This window comes from Macrobrachium rosenbergii, chromosome 27, assembly GCF_040412425.1.
Source record: "Macrobrachium rosenbergii isolate ZJJX-2024 chromosome 27, ASM4041242v1, whole genome shotgun sequence".
In the NCBI taxonomy this organism is placed as follows: domain Eukaryota; kingdom Metazoa; phylum Arthropoda; class Malacostraca; order Decapoda; family Palaemonidae; genus Macrobrachium; species Macrobrachium rosenbergii.
The window spans coordinates 25,450,556-25,466,920 of record NC_089767.1 but is presented as its reverse complement, the minus strand read 5'-3'; the positions used below and the strand labels follow the sequence as shown (position 1 = coordinate 25,466,920).

The 16,365-nt window shown below is 34.0% G+C and overlaps 1 protein-coding gene across 1 annotated transcript in view; it reads left to right on the top strand.

The window, feature by feature from the left end:
• Window positions 1–1,419: 1,419 nt before the first annotated feature.
• AstCC (Allatostatin double C) overlaps window positions 1,420–16,365 on the top strand; it is a 49,833-nt gene continuing 34,887 nt past the window's right edge. The window contains exon 1 of the mRNA XM_067129166.1: window positions 1,420–1,833. Within this exon, the coding sequence (XP_066985267.1) occupies window positions 1,543–1,833 (291 nt within the window). The 5' untranslated portion in view covers window positions 1,420–1,542. The remainder of the gene's footprint in view (window positions 1,834–16,365) is intronic.

The following is a 16,365-nucleotide window of genomic DNA, read 5'->3' as shown; positions in this document are numbered from 1 at the left end:
TAGCGAATCACGGGACATTTGCACAATAGGGTGAGTGAAAGGAGAGTCGGTGTTAATAACGAAATTCACTAAAAAAAAGTATAGCATTTATCAGAAATGAGAGGGCGTTTATGAAAATTTTCGTGTAGGTGGGCTTGTTTGATGCTAGGACTGAAAAAGTAATATATTAGAATATTTCACCAGTCTTACATCCATATGTTCTGTGACGAGAAATCGTTTTCCCTTTAAACATTTAATTAATCAAACATTTGTCGAATTGATCAAAATAACAAATCATGAAACTCCACACAGATTCAGTTATAATAATAATAATAATAATAATAATAATAATAATAATAATAATAATAATAATAATAATACGCCCTCGAAAGTTCAAAAGTTAAAGAGACGAGACGTACCGTAAAAATGTGACTGTCATTGTTTATAAACAAAAATTAATTTAAAAAGTTTAAAAAATAAAAGAAAAAAGCGTTCAAACTTTGATGCTTATGACGTTAAGTTTCTGTTAGACTTTGTTTTGAGGATTAAAGATTTTTCACGTGCGGCTGTTGAGGAAAATCTCCAAGAGTTGAGTGGATAGCGAACGCCATTAAAATTAATTACTCCATCCCCAATACTCATAGATTACCTATAATAAAAGCATGTTTAATTAGACATCCACTTGTCAACCTAAATCAATCATTTAATGATTTGGCGCCCTTTAATTTCTGCATATGTAAGATAGAAAAAAATTATCTGTCATGAATTTAAACACTATTTGATAATCTATATATACGCATCAGGTGATACAGTCTAAAATCTAAATAGTGTATGTTCCAGTAATCATTTCGATATAACCATTTTCGTATATCAATATATATATATATATATATATATATATATATATATATATATATATATAATAGATATATATATGTATATATATATATAGTACATATATAACACAAACATGTATATATACTGTACATATATATATGTATATGTATATATACTGTATATATATATATGTGTATGTATATATATATATATATATATATATATATATATATATATATATATATATATATATATATATATATATATATATATATATATATATACACGCATGTGTGTGTGTGTTTATCACTGCAACTGCTCGTGAATTAACTAGGCGGTCACATTGAAAAGAATTAATTTTAGCACTGAGAGAGAGAGAGAGAGAGAGAGAGAGAGAGAGCACTTGCAAAAATGTTAATGTAATCCATAAGCCCTTTTGCTATAACCAAACTGTTGCGCAGTGTGCTTCGGTCAAAAAGAAAAAGCAAAGCGCTTAAGTGGGCGTTGCTGACTTCACATCCCACCCCATCTCTCTCTCTCTCCCTTCCTCTCTCTCTCTCTCTCTCTCTCTCTCTCTCTGACTTTCTGAGAGTCGGCTCCACCTCCTCCTCCTCCCGACCATATACGCAACCTCCTCCTCCTCCTCCTCCCCCTCTTTCTAGGCTCTGGAAGCTACAATACCAGCTGGCAGACGCCGGATCGGCCACAGTCTCCCCACCAGCCAGTATGAACGGGAGGGCAGGTGGAGGATCTACGACTTCTTCGGCCGGAGGAAGCACTACTGTCGGTGCAGGGGCTCGCTCGCGCTGCTGCCCTTTGGCGAATTCCCGCTGCTCGATACCCTTCCTCCTGTTCCTCCTGCTCCCGGTTCTCACGCCCCTGGTGATGATGCCCGCCGACGCGGTGCCTCACTCGGCCCTTCAGAGACCACAGTACATCGAGGCCATAAGACCCGTGCTGCCCAATTCGGCGGGTTTCCCTCCTCAACAGATGGTTATACAGCAGCTGCCAGAGAACGTGAGTAATAGCGATTTTATTTTGGTATTTAGATGCTTTTTTTATAGTCTGTTCTGTTCTTTTAGATAATTCCGTTTAATTTCGACGCTCTTTTCAGTCGCTTTCTATGACGCGTTCGAAAAACAAATGGATGTATTTTACGGCGCCTCCTTTCCTTTTGGTAGTCTTCGACATATTCGTTGATTTTTGGTGAGCAGTGACGAATTTTATTTCATTTCGATGCACAACATCTATAATTGTCACTAATTTTGGATGTCGATTTTGAAAACCGTTTGATAAATGTATATACTTCGAAGTGACTCCTTTCCTTTTCTGTTCTTTCAGTTATTAGTGGTTTTTTGTGAACAAAAAATTGTGGCGAATTTTTTTGAACTGTCTTTTAGATCCTTTCAGAAAACCATTTTCAGGTTTCTGTAAAAGAGACTATCAATTGACTTTGTCCGTTCCCAATTTTTCTGTCCGCCCTCAGATCTTGAAAACTGCAGGGGCTAGATGGCTGCAAATTGGTATGTTGATCATCCACCCTCCAATCATCAAACATACCTAATTGCAGCCCTCTAGCCTCAGTAGTTTTTATTTTATTTAAGGTTAGGTTAGCCATGATCGTGCGTCTGGCAACGCTATAGGACAAGCCACAACGGGCCGTGGGTGAAAGTTTCATGGGCTGCGGCTCATACAACATTATACGCTGTACAGAAAACTCGATTGCGCCGAAGAAACTTCGGCGGATTTTTCACTTAGTTATAAAATGGTTAAACTTTGTAGTGATTCCTTCCCTTTTGTAGTCTCCAAAATATTCGTTGATTTTTCGTGACAAAATGTAGTGAATTTTCTTTCAATTTTGTACATCGTTTTCGAAAACCATTTTATAAATGGATATACTTTTGTAGTGACTACTTTTCTTTTGTGTTCTTCAAAATATTGATAGTTATTTTTTTGTGAAATAATATTGTGAATTTCCGGATAAACAAAAGGACACAAGATTCATTCATTGACTGAAAGGAGTTTTCCACAGAACAGAACAAAATAATATGTATATATATATATATATATATATATATATATATATATATATATATATATATATATATATATATATATATATATATATATATATATATATATATATATATATATAAATGAAATCTTGGTCATTCGACGATAAACTCTGGTGAAGCCATACACTGCTTATCTGTCCATAAATGATTGTGTTTTAACTTTATAATTATTGTTACCGTCTTATCTTAACTATTACCATTGCCGTTTTATTCCGTTCGGTCAACTAAGCGTTAGAGTTTTCTCTTGTGTTCAATATATTCAGTAACATACTTTAGTCGACGGAGACACAACTTTTTGATTAAGTCCGTTTAAGTCGATTTAAATCTGTTGTAAAAATTCAGTCACCAGTAGATTCCAGTCTTTTGTCGAGTTCTCAGTAACAATACGAGTCAATGAAGTATTCATTTCTTCTGTTTAATTCCCCATGAAATTAAAAAATCAGTAACAGAGAAACGGCCAATGAGCCGCTCATATATATTACGAACTGACATTTTAGAAAATTATTTATTCATATATTCAGTTATTTATTTTTTTATGTCCTTCGACTTTTCCTGTCTGGTAAATATGACACTAAGCAGTCGTAAGTCAACCATAAAAAAATTTAGGTTATTTTGACATAGACTAAAATGAAATGACAATACACCACTAACTCTGAGTCAACCCTCAAGCTGCAGATGAATACCAAGCCTCGTTAAGTATGGCTTGCCCATATAATTCCTAGATTAATTATCATCATCAACAGCTACCTTCAGGTTATGTGTTTATTATTCGTATTCATCTTAGTTATCCTTCTTTCAGTTTTTTTCTTTTGATTGTCTTAATGTTTGTAATAGCACATAGAATCATGCAGTTTTGCAGCGTAATTCATAACAAATTTTCAAAATGTTTGTAGTAACAAATGGAATTGTGCTTTATGCAGCGTAATTCATAACAAATTTTCTTAATGCTTGTAATAGCACAAAGAATCGTGGTTTCTGCAGCGTAATTCGTAACAAATTTTCTTAATGTTTGTAATAGCACATAGAATTATGCAGTTTTGCAGCGTAATTCATAACAAATTTTCTTAATGCTTGTAATAGCACATAGGAACGTAGTTTCTGCACCGTAATTCATAAATTTTCTTAATGTTTGTAATAGCACATAGACTCTTGATTTCTGCAACGTAATTCATAACAAGTTCAGTCACTGGTATTTTCAAAGATTCTCCCGTTTCAGAAATCTCTTTATAATGGGCTCTTCAACACATTGGTGTTTTATCCCGTTACAGTCTATACCCTTGTCATTTTTTGTTCTAAGTACTATAAATATTCTAATTAATCTTTCACTCTTGTTCCCCTTTTGGAGAAGGTTTTCCCTTTTTTAAAAAAAGGTTTTTCTGTGTTTCACTTTTGAAAATTTTTTTCCAGTTAGGGAAAAGATTTTTTTGAGGAATCCTTACAGTTTGTATCCCTGTCATTTTTTGTTCTAAGTACTACACATATTAATTAATCTTTCACTCTTTGTTCCTCTTTTGGAAAAGGTGTTTCCCTTTTGAAAAAAGTTTTTCTGTATGTTTCACTTTTGAAAATTTATTCCAGATAGGGAAAAGATTTTATTTTTTGAGGAATCCTCACCAATATAATGAAATGATTTTTATAAAATAGAATGCAAAGTGAAGCTCACATATTCGATCATAAAAGGATACAATGTGTCAATCATAACTTTGCGTTGCTTTGATGGCGCTTGTTAGTTAGTATGTTAAAATTTATCCATACCGATTTTTTTATCATCATCAAATCTGCCGAATACTTATATATTTACTTGAAGGGGCAAAAATGGAAGGATATCGATAAATGTTCTCAGATATTGATGATTACTATATGCTCATTGTATAAGCTTCGCTTTCCTTCAATAAAATTTAGTTTAGTTTCATTGTATTCATCGTAAAATGAGCTTATAGACTATGATTTTATGTTGAGTCAATTAAAAAATTAAAATAGTCTAAAGTATAGATGGTGATATATTATTTAAGAAACTGATATATACATTCTAACACGAGACTTTCTGTAAGGCTGTTAAATTACCTATGAAATTTTAGATTTCTGTGACACCATATTTGTGTGCTACAAATGAACTACATAATATACTAATACACTGCATTATCCATTAGCGCTATCAACAGTGAATTACTAAGTCATTCAACACGATATTAAATCAAATATATGACACTGCACCCTTGCTACTTTGCAATGCCCTAATGAATGCCAATGATAGATTCTTTCCACACAGTGGGGCTTACTTGTTTCCTTTTTGTGAGGGATGCTTGTGAGTTGGGGGTTCTAGTGAAGAATATATCTGTTTTAATAAACAATACTTAAATCTTTTCAATTAAAGGCTTGTCAGTTCTTTTCACATCCTTTTGATTTCTTTTTTAATCACTTACTGCTAATGACCCAAAGCACTTAGTTTATCAGCATAAATTAATGTGACCTATTTTTAAAGTCTTCGCGTACTGGCTATGTTTTCAGGCTCTCCATTACTCGCCAATCAATTTGTCATTTTACTTTACAGAGTCGAGCAAAAAACTCGGTACTTTATAAAGGAAGAAGCGTAAAAGGAAAATAAAAATGGCTTGGATGACCTGTCATAACTGATAGGGAGCTCAGCTTTCAAAAACTAGGACTAAGAACAAAGAGAGAGAGAGAGAGAGAGAGAGAGAGAGAGAGAGAGAGAGAGAGAGAGAGATTCCTTGATCAAGTAATGGAGATATTAATGAAAAAGGAGGATTTGAGCTAAAATCTCCACCAAACCCAGTAGTGGACAAAGGTTGTTGCTAATCTCATAGAAGAAAAAAAAAACTCCATTTAACCAGAAAAACCTGGAAGACTCTTTGTGAGCAATTTCAAAAGGGGCAAAATCATAAGACCATATAAATGAAAAGAAGGTCATTGTTTAAAAATAAAAATTACTGATACTGATAAACAAAAAGTTTTTTAACTGGAACTTGATAACAGACGTAACTTGTTCTGGTCAAACTAAAAAAAAAAAGCTACGTGATGGTAATTAAAATATGGGTAAAAATATGAGCCAAAATAAAAGGAAACCAGTTCATTGTTTTAAAAAGATTCTCTATACACATAATATTTTTTAACTGAAATTTTATACCAGAAATAATCCAAAGTTTCTGTGGACTAAATTTACCAAAGCCGTCATATGATCTCTCCAGGACATGTCATTTAATTTGATACTTAAAAAAACCTCGAAGACGCATAGAAGTTTATCTCAGTAATCTTTAAAGTTGCTTAATGGCTTCCTTTGCGTGGCCAATTAACCGAGATAATGTGAGATACTTTTCTGGAGGGGCGTTCATCTTGTTTTCCGGTTCATGTGTGTCAGGTAAGATATTAGTTTAAGATTTTGACTTTCAGTCTCCATGTTTTTATTTTATGGGCTACCAGTCTTGACCAGCCTTTTAGCAATAAAATTAACCATATTTTTGGGCGCCTCTTTTGTTGAAAAAAGTTTAATTTTTTTTGGCCAAGACCATAACTATCAGTTGGTCAACAATTATAGGATGCTGTTTTCTTAGTTTCAGACTCAAAGAAAAGTCTCATTGGCTCAGTTAACCATAATTTTTGGACGCTTTTGATGAAAAAGTTAACATTTTTTTTGGCCAAGACCATATTTGTAAATTGATTATCAACTACAGGACACCATTTTCATAACCACAGATTCAACGGAATGTCTCGTTGGCTCAATTAACCATATCTTTTGGACGCCTCTTTTGTTTAAAAAAAAATTTCAATATTTTGGGGCAAGAACATAATTGTAAATTCGTCACCTACAGGATACCGTTTTCATAACCACACATTCAAAGAAAAGTCTCGTTGGGTCAGTTAACTATATTTGTGGGCGCCTCTTTTGTTTAAAAAAAATTAATTTTTTTTTTTGGCTAACACCGACCATAACTGTAAATTGGTCATCAACTACAGGATACTGTTTCCATGATTTAGTATTCCAAGAAAAGTCTCGTTGGCCCATCTATAAAGAGAATCCAATAATCAAGTGCTTTTGGGCTCTAATCAATAACTTATTATTTTTTTGTAGGTTAAAAGTTAACCTGCATAATTTTTTCAAGTGCCACAGTCGTCTTATAATACTGGTTCTTCATCTTGTAATTGGTGTGTTTCATTCCCATAAGTCTCGGAAAATTCTTCCTTCACTTAGTAAAATATGTTGTATATTTTTCAGGTTTTTCATGCAATTCTGTGTCTTATTTTCTGTAAGCATGTAAAATAATCCTGATACAGCAACGGGTCATAGAACATATTAGTTAACCTATTATCATGCACGTGAATATTTCCAAAAAATTGTTTCAATTGAGACAACTATAGGAAAAACAGTTAAGGTAAAATTCTGATAATAATAATAATAATAATAATAATAATAATAATAATAATAATAATAATAATAATAATAATAAACTATTTTCGAACGGGAAATGCATGAAGACGCTAACTTCTTCAAAAACTGTTGGAAGCAACAAAGGGACAACGACTTTTTCCTTAAGATGCCAAGAACAGATTTTATCTCATTTCACAGAAGAGTCAATATGCATTTAACCAAGTAACATTAACCAAATTATTTTATATCATAAAAAAAGTCAGCTTATTTCAAAATTTGTTTATGAGATTCCGCTACACCTGTTCTCCTCTTAGAAGAACAAAAATCAGATAAGTGGAAATTTGCAGTTCTGAAAGCGCAAGGAAAAAAACAGCTTTTCACAGAAGCCCTTTGCATCGCAAGGAAAAAGGGGCATGATAATGATGACGGTGAATTAAGTACCTGAAGTTTGGGATTTTACCACCACATGCCCAGTACCTTCTTTCATGATGCCGTTTGAAATTGTTTCTTAATCGTTGTTGAAATAAGCGCCAGTTATCCTCAGATATTCAGCCATCATCATTGACAGGGTTGTCATCAAACTTATTGTCAGTTTGCAAGTTGTGAAACTGGCTAACCAGCAAAATCCTAGTCTTCCTTTTCATACCAATTTGTTACCGTCACTTACTTATCCGCCATAGATCTGTGCCTTTAAAAGCAACAATAACGGCGCAGGTAAAGACGTGAAATACATGTTCCTGAACTCAGTCCTAATTGTCAGCTCTCCGCTGTCAGTTAGCTAGCTAAAAGACTGAATGCTACCAATGCATCGGTTACGAAGCTTGTATGTAAAGACTTTCTCTTTAACTATTTTAATGGAACCACTGAAATCAGTTTGAATAAGATTATCAGGAATGTACATAGAAACCCAAAATGGAAAAATACATAATTGCCTGTTTTTTCTATGAATTTATATGAATAACTAGTGCAGTTCCTTAACAATGAGTCGGGTTCCTTGCCACCTGGACAAATTGGGATTACCGAGTTCTATCGGTCAATTTTGTTGGCTAATGATAAATTTCAAATTCACAATAGCTAATCCTGACATTCTCAGAGCTTCTGAATCCGAAATTCCTAAATAAGTCTTTTGGAAGTTGTAAAATCAGCTCTCGATGCGCAGTATGCCGTCATCATCGTCATGAGAACCACAAACTATACAAAAACACGTGATTATAGAAACGCATTCATTTAGACAAACGCTACGAAGACCGGAATTTACGTGAGAATCCACTGCCAGAAAAATAAGTGAAAATCATTCAACACTTCGAAAGCCGTGCAGCATTCTTGATGCCTATACACTAAACGTTCGGAATTGCAAGAGCTTCAGCTAGCAGACACATCAACCAAATAATAATTCCTTATGTTACTGTCCGCCGACGGCTTTTTCGTGTACATTTCGCGATAACGGCCTTTCATCCGGATTAGCTCCACTCTCATTCTTTTCTTATCCGATTCTCCACCTAATACACTATCTCGTTATTCCAGGCTCTCCCGTCTCTCACTATTTCTCTGAGAGTGTTATAGCTTTTTCCCGCATGAGTTATAGATTAAATTCTTCGCCCGTAGCATCAATTCAATATCCATTCAGTATCTTCAGTATCATAATGAAAGAATCACGTTACCCTTAGAATGCATGTCACACATACGAGCTATTTTAAATAAGTGAAGTGGGATTACGGCACGTTGATTGAATGCGCTTTGATGCCGTAAGGAAATAACGGCCCCTTGATGAAACTTAACAGTGCTTTAGTGATTTACAGGCTTCATTGAGATTCAATGAAATATCTTCATGGAACGTATGTCTGTTTACTTTAAAGCATTTTGCCGTAAATGAATTATATTGTTATTAAGCCAACCTTCATGTTTTGGCTGAAGACGCTGTCGATTGGAAAAATCCTTGGTAGAGGTTGTAAAGTCTTTCACTACACAAACTCATCGATTAGAGAATTAACTATCGATTGCCAGTCATTTTGGTATAGCAAATGAGGCCACATTTACAAGGTGGTCTGTAATGACTGGCCGTGATCAATACGGAAAGCGTAATTTGTAATGATTAAGACAGATTATGTACGAAACGACCTAGTCAGCCGTTGCTGCTCTATGTGAATCACATTGTCAGCTAATCCAGGGAATGGAATGTGACAGTTAGCCTAATGGTATCCCGTTGCCTTACCAGAATATAAGGAGATAAAGACGATTGCTTGGATTATTTACCTGATTTTCACGGCTTTTAGTTTATAACAAAGAAAACTCCCGGACGGCTGTTTGAGTTTCTCACATGGCAGGAGGAAGCCATTAAGTTGTTACACGGAAGTACCACTGGCAGCCTCAGGTTTTGCAGGGATAAAATGCTTTTGAACATAAGGGTTGCCATTATTGGTTACTCATTCAAAAGGGGAAAAAAGACAATTTAGCCCTAACTTTCGTACAGGCCATGACGTAACAGAAAAACGGAAGCTTGTAGTATCAGGCCAGGACGAAACAGAAAAATGGAAATATGTAGTATTAGACAATGATGTAACAGATAAACGGTATTAGTATAAGTTTACACTATATAAACAGCATAGATTTCCTCATGAACTACAAGGAAGAGACAGAAAACTGGAACAAAACACATCCTTGAAATGCTTCCAAGCGATGCTCTCGGAATGAAACTCCCGCCACCACAGCGCAAAACAAATTGTGTTGGAGGAAAAATCAGTAACTTCAAAATTGGTAAACGAAGGAGAGAAAACGAGGATAAAGAAATATAAAATCCTAAGTCTGAGACGTATCTCCTAAGAAATCCAATTCTTTTTGCTACATTACGCGTGAAATTGAAGAGAGAAATAAAATTTGACGTACGGGAAGGCAGGGGGCAACGAGCCTATCAAATCTTGTCTAAGGGGAACTTCTGTTGCTTTTCGCCATTTAGTACTTTCATAACATCTATCATTCACTTTGGCTCTCTCTCTCTCTCTCTCTCTCTCTCTCTCTCTCTCTCTCTCTCTCTCTCTCTCTCTCTCTAAGTACAAAATGATAACCCTTCACAGTGATCTCTTCAAAGAGGTGCAGTACTGGAGCCTTACGGGTTATTCAGCGCCTTGAGAAAAATCGCCGACAATAGCCATTAACAAAAGTACTCGTGTAAAGGAGACAATAGGCCGGCGTTAATCAAAAGGGACAGATTCGAAAAGCCTTCAAAAAGGGGTTTGACAAAGCCTGAAAGGGGAAGGAATTTCCTCTTTTTTTTTTTTTTTTTTTTTTTGGTATGCCTTAATTGCTGTTCTCAGAATATAAAACCGAAAATTCTGTTCGAAACGTATTAATTTTTGTAAACTTTTGGATCAATTATCGTTAATAAGAACAAAGAAAGAATGGTTCGGTTTTGCGGGATTATAAGATTTGGATACAAATTTCCCATTTATAGCCTTTACACACACACACACGCACACATACACACACGCGCCTTGGTGTGTCATATGAAAAGGATCCTTAGTAACATAAAAGTTCAAATAGGTTAAAAGAAGGCATTTCAAACGTTGTCTTATAAAAACAGTCTTTTTCTACGGTACATAAAAGCCAAAATATTCAAAGAAACACAGTCATACAATTAATATCCTTGGAGTGGAAAATTTTCGACAACGTGAAAGCATTAGTTATAATGGAAGAACAAGAGGAAACGTGCATATATATATATATATATATATATATATATATATATATATATATATATATATATATATATATATATATATATATATATATATATGATATATGTAAATATATATATGTATATAAATATATATTCATATATATATATATATATATATATATATATATATATATATATATATATATATATATATATATATATATATATATATATAGATATATATTTGATTTATGTTTATATATGTGTGTGTGTAAGTTGTGTTTGCTTTGGATGGAACGCTACATAACTATGTGCTTAACTATGATTATTTGATTTCATTACGAGTGTTCAGAGAAATGTTTGAACCTAAAATTTTCCCCGAATGCTTTCGTGGGACCCTGCGATTTCTATCAACAAACATGCACACATACGTACATACAGACATCAGCAAAATAACTCTCAAGGGAGAGTTTACGAGAGGAAGAATAAGATTTAAAAAAAGGCGGGGGCGGGGGAGGATTTCGTCACATATCTCCAAAGCACTCCTTGAAAGAAAAAGAAAGGGTACGAACGGAAAAGAAATCTTTTGTAAGACTCGGGTCAATGACCTGACATGAAGGCAGATCTTACTTCCGGATAATCTTTATTTGTTGAATGGCATGGCAATATTTCAGAGCCTATTAGAAGTTTGTGTTGAAAGAAACATTTTCAATAGGCGATATGATGATCAACTGAAATTGACCTAAATATTTTGAAGATAGTCGTAAACAAGACGGAGGGATTATTAAACGAATTTTTGTTCCACATGAAAAGTGCCTTGTATCGTCGCCTTTCTTCTCGACTGATTAAGTAAAATGGGATCACCACTTTCTTTAAAGTATTCTTTTTCTTTATTCTTATTTCATTTTTTTTTTTACATTCTTAGACGGCATGAAACTTACACAATTTTTTTCGTTACACAGAAATCGTTTCAGTCCTCAATGGACGCCATTTTTTCTCTTGGAAAAGCAAAGTTTGTCTCTAAAAGAAATTAAATAATATAAATTTCTCTTCTGTTTTAATCTACAACTGAGTGAAATGTAAGACATTCCGTAGGAATTTGCATCATAAAAAAATGATGTCATGAAAGGGCAAAAGACTGGAATGTCACCTACTCTGACCAGTTTTTGGTTTTCAATAATCTTTACATGTGTTCAGTAAAAAGGGTGGTATGTGTTTATACACACACACACACACACACACACACACACATATATATATATATATATATATATATATATATATATATATATATATATATATATATATATATATATATATGTGTGTGTGTGTGTGTGTGTGTGTGTGTGTGTGTGTGTAAATGTTACCTACCCTTTTCGTTACTTTCCTCTTAAATGGGCTGAAGATATTTCTTATGTCAAATATAGGTAGTGAGGAGTCAAAAGTATGAATTAACTGTAAGCTGGCAGACGCTCCCCTGTCTGTCTGGCTGTCTGTCTGTCTGGAGTTGGGAAATTCCCTCCTCTCCAGCTCCCCCGCCCCGCCCCCGCCTCTTCTATCTGTCTAATTTCAGAAAGCAAAACATGTGGCTAATGTTCCCTTTTCCAATTCATTTGCTTCATCAAAAGAAAGTATAAACAATCCCTGCAAAATTATTCCTAATTTGTCTCTCCTCATGTTCTTCCTGAACCTATTCGTAATTAATGAAGGCAATTAAATCGCTCATTAGCGCTGCCCATAAGCAATTCTTGTATACCAGTGTTTCACAATTACGAAAGCGAAACATCATGCTGAAAACAGACTGCTTCGAAAACAAATGGACTTTTTCGTTCCATTAATTTGTTTACGAGAAATGAGAGTACGAAGGAAAAAGCCGTTGCAAAGTACTTTTGCACAGTCCTTCTTACCACTAACAATAGCTTCTTCTAAAATACAAATACCTAAAATGAAGAGGTAGTTGAACCGAACTGAATATAGAATTAAGGCCAAGCGCTGGGACCTATGAGGTCATTCAGCGCTGAAACGGAAATTGACAGTAAAAGGTTTGAAAGGTGTAACAGGATCAAAACCTCGCAGTTACACTATGGATCAATTGTTAAGAGAGGGTGGAAAACGAGATGGAAGAGAGAGAACATGAAAGGAGGTACAGTAAAAGGATCGAAAGGGGTTGCAGCTCGGGGCCGAAGGGACGGTCGCTGCAAAGAACCTTAAGTAATGCCTACGGTGCACCGCTTGAGGTGCACTGACGGCACTAACCCCCTACGGGGAATAATGAGTAGTTACCATTGGACGCATTGGTATCGTTCTCGGCTAGCACTCAGCTGGGCCCGCGTCCGATTCTCCGACCGGCCAATGAAGAATTAGAGGAATTTATTTCTTGTGATAGAAATTCATTTCTCGCTATAATGTGGTTCGGATTCCACAATAAGCTGTAGGTCCCGTTGCTAGGTAACCAATTGGCTCTTAGCCACGTAAAATAAATCTAACTCTTCGGGCCAGCTCTAGGAGAGCTTTTAATCAGCCCAGTGGCCTTGTTAAACCAAGGTATACTTAGTTACCATCAGATATAAAACGATGCTTTAAATCTCGAATTCATCTTTATCTTCAAACAAGCTTCACAAGATCTTTGAAAAGAAGTTACTCAAACTCTAATCCTTATCTAATCTCCAGACAAACTTTGACAAAAGGTTACTCGAACTCTGGAGAATCATAACACGAACGTCGAAAATATATCCGAACTCCGACTAATTTTCGCAAGAAATCCAAACGAAGAAAATAGTGCTGCTTCCCACGGACTCTGAGCAACGTTGATTAAATTTTAAACGATCTTTAAAGGTAACAAATTCTACTAGAAGATCATTCAACTCAAGACGAAACATATGAGTAATTGTAATAAGATAAAAATGAAAAATGAATTTTACACGAGAACATCAGCTTGCTAAGCTACCTTAATGGGAACTTTGAATTGGTATTGTTAACAAAGCCTAAATATTAAGATTTGTTTGAAAATCTAGCAAACGAAATTACAACATGACGTACTACAATTATGATACTTTCGAACAACAGATAAATATAAAATCTCACCCTTGCATTATTTCTCGTATAATCAGTTCAGTCGTTCCATGTTATTCATTTTCTCAAAAGTTTTCCTTGTGGTCATTATTAACATTTAACTTATATAAAGCATCGTTTTCTTTTATTCAGCCACTGCATATTTCCTATGCATTCCGGAAAAAAAATAATAAAATTTAAAAACTCAACTAAACTTCAAAAGCAGACATATAAACAGTGCATATACACTGAATAGGACTGAGTATACAAGATGGCTTATCGCATCTCCAGCCTGGGGATTAACTTGGCTTTCTCTAAAAAGATCAAGTGTTAGGACACGGCAACAGCAAACACAGGGGATGAATACGTCACTGAAATCCCACGAAGTCGAGTCCCCTGAGGAAGCAATATATACCTAACGGGGACAAATGGCTTTTGAGAAATAAAGATTCAACTGAGATTTGATGAATTTATTTTTTTTTTATTTTTGACCTCTCCGATATTATGCTTAATCGTTATCAGAAATAAACTCGGCGGGGAGGAAAAACAAATGGAAAAGAAATAAATGTCTGACACCAACGTTAGAGATTGAAGAAACCCTTAATAGACGGAAGCTTAGGATAAAATCAGAAGTCAGGGGCAGGAATAAGTACTTACTAATAACAAAATATTCGTTTTGCAATAATGCCAGTTGCTCTTCAGGATATCAGATCTGACTCATCGGACAATTAAAAAAAATTAAAGACAGAGCAAGGAAATCATTTTAAGAGGAAATAGTATTATATTTGGTAATTTCTTTCCATAAACGGGTTAGAGGTAACTTCAGTTGTTATAAAATAAGCTTTAGGTCATTATATGAATCCGTGCTTAGTATCGCCTGATAACGGTGGTACTTTTGAACCAAACAAAAACTACTTTCAGTTTTCTTCTGAAGATGGAAAGAGAAACCCACAAGATTCTTACGTATAACTTGGTTACTGGTAAATATTTACATATTATTTTTAATCTCGAGTACTTAGTACTCGAGATTAAAAGTAATATGTAAATATTTACCAGTAAACAAGTTATACACAAGAATCCGGTGGTACTTTTATTATTATACGCACACAAACGCGCGCATATATATATATATATATATATATATATATATATATATATATATATATATATATATATATATATATATATATATATATATATATATATATATATATATATATATATATATATATATGTATATATACTGTATATCATCAAAGGTAATAATGTAAAAATCTGAAAATTTACTGAAAAGTCCTTCACAGGTTTTTTCCTACCAGCTACTTTCTCGAGTCATTGAACCAGTGTCTATTTGAATAGAAAATGTTCATAAAACAACGAGATACCTTTCAAAAACCCATTATCAGTAATAATTACCGCTTTTTTTTTTTTTTCAAAACACCTCATTACTTATTTACGATATGAAATCAGAAAACTATATTAGATTAGCAGAATTTGCCAAGTTGATTTTCCGCAACGGGAGGAGACTGAAAGAAAATTAATAAATGTATTGCTTCTGGTATTTGCATAATGATGAGTTTGAAGTTATCTGGAGATTGCATTTATATGTTTCCCTGTATTTCGCCGGTAATTAAATTTCTTCCTCTCTTATAAGTTTTTTTTTTATTCAGCTTTTATATTTTACTCCTTCAATGAATTATTTGACGCTAACTTTCAAATGCATTCATCATTTAATATTTTATTTTAATTTTTATTTATTTATTAATTTGTTAATTTATCTGGTTTTCTAATAACTTTTTGTATTTGCCATTACCTTCTATTACCTCTTTCGAATGAACACCATATTCTTTGGAAGCTTGTTCGATATGGATAGGGTTCATCTTCTGCATAATAATAATAATAATAATAATAATAATAATAATAATAATAATAATAATAATAATAATAATAATAATAATACAGACCATTTCACCAGCTCTTCTCTCTCTCTCTCTCTCTCTCTCTCTCTCTCTCTCTCTCTCTCTCTCTCTCTCTCTCTCCTTTTCAATAATCGGCAAACTTTTCATATGCATAAAATTAATAACATTCAATCGACGACAAATTATACAATTCAAAAAGCAACATATCTTTAATATGCACACAACTTTGGCTTTTGTATTTCATTCCCCCGTAGCCTGCATGCTCACATTTACAAATAAGAGGAGTTAGTTCACTGGAATGAAAATATTCATATGTGAAATACACACACACACACACACACACACACAAAAGAACGAAAAGTCTCAATCTTTCCGATTGGATATCAAGGCGCCATATGCTATTTCTTTAGTTGTATGTTTTCGTATATTTTTTGTATTTTTATTATT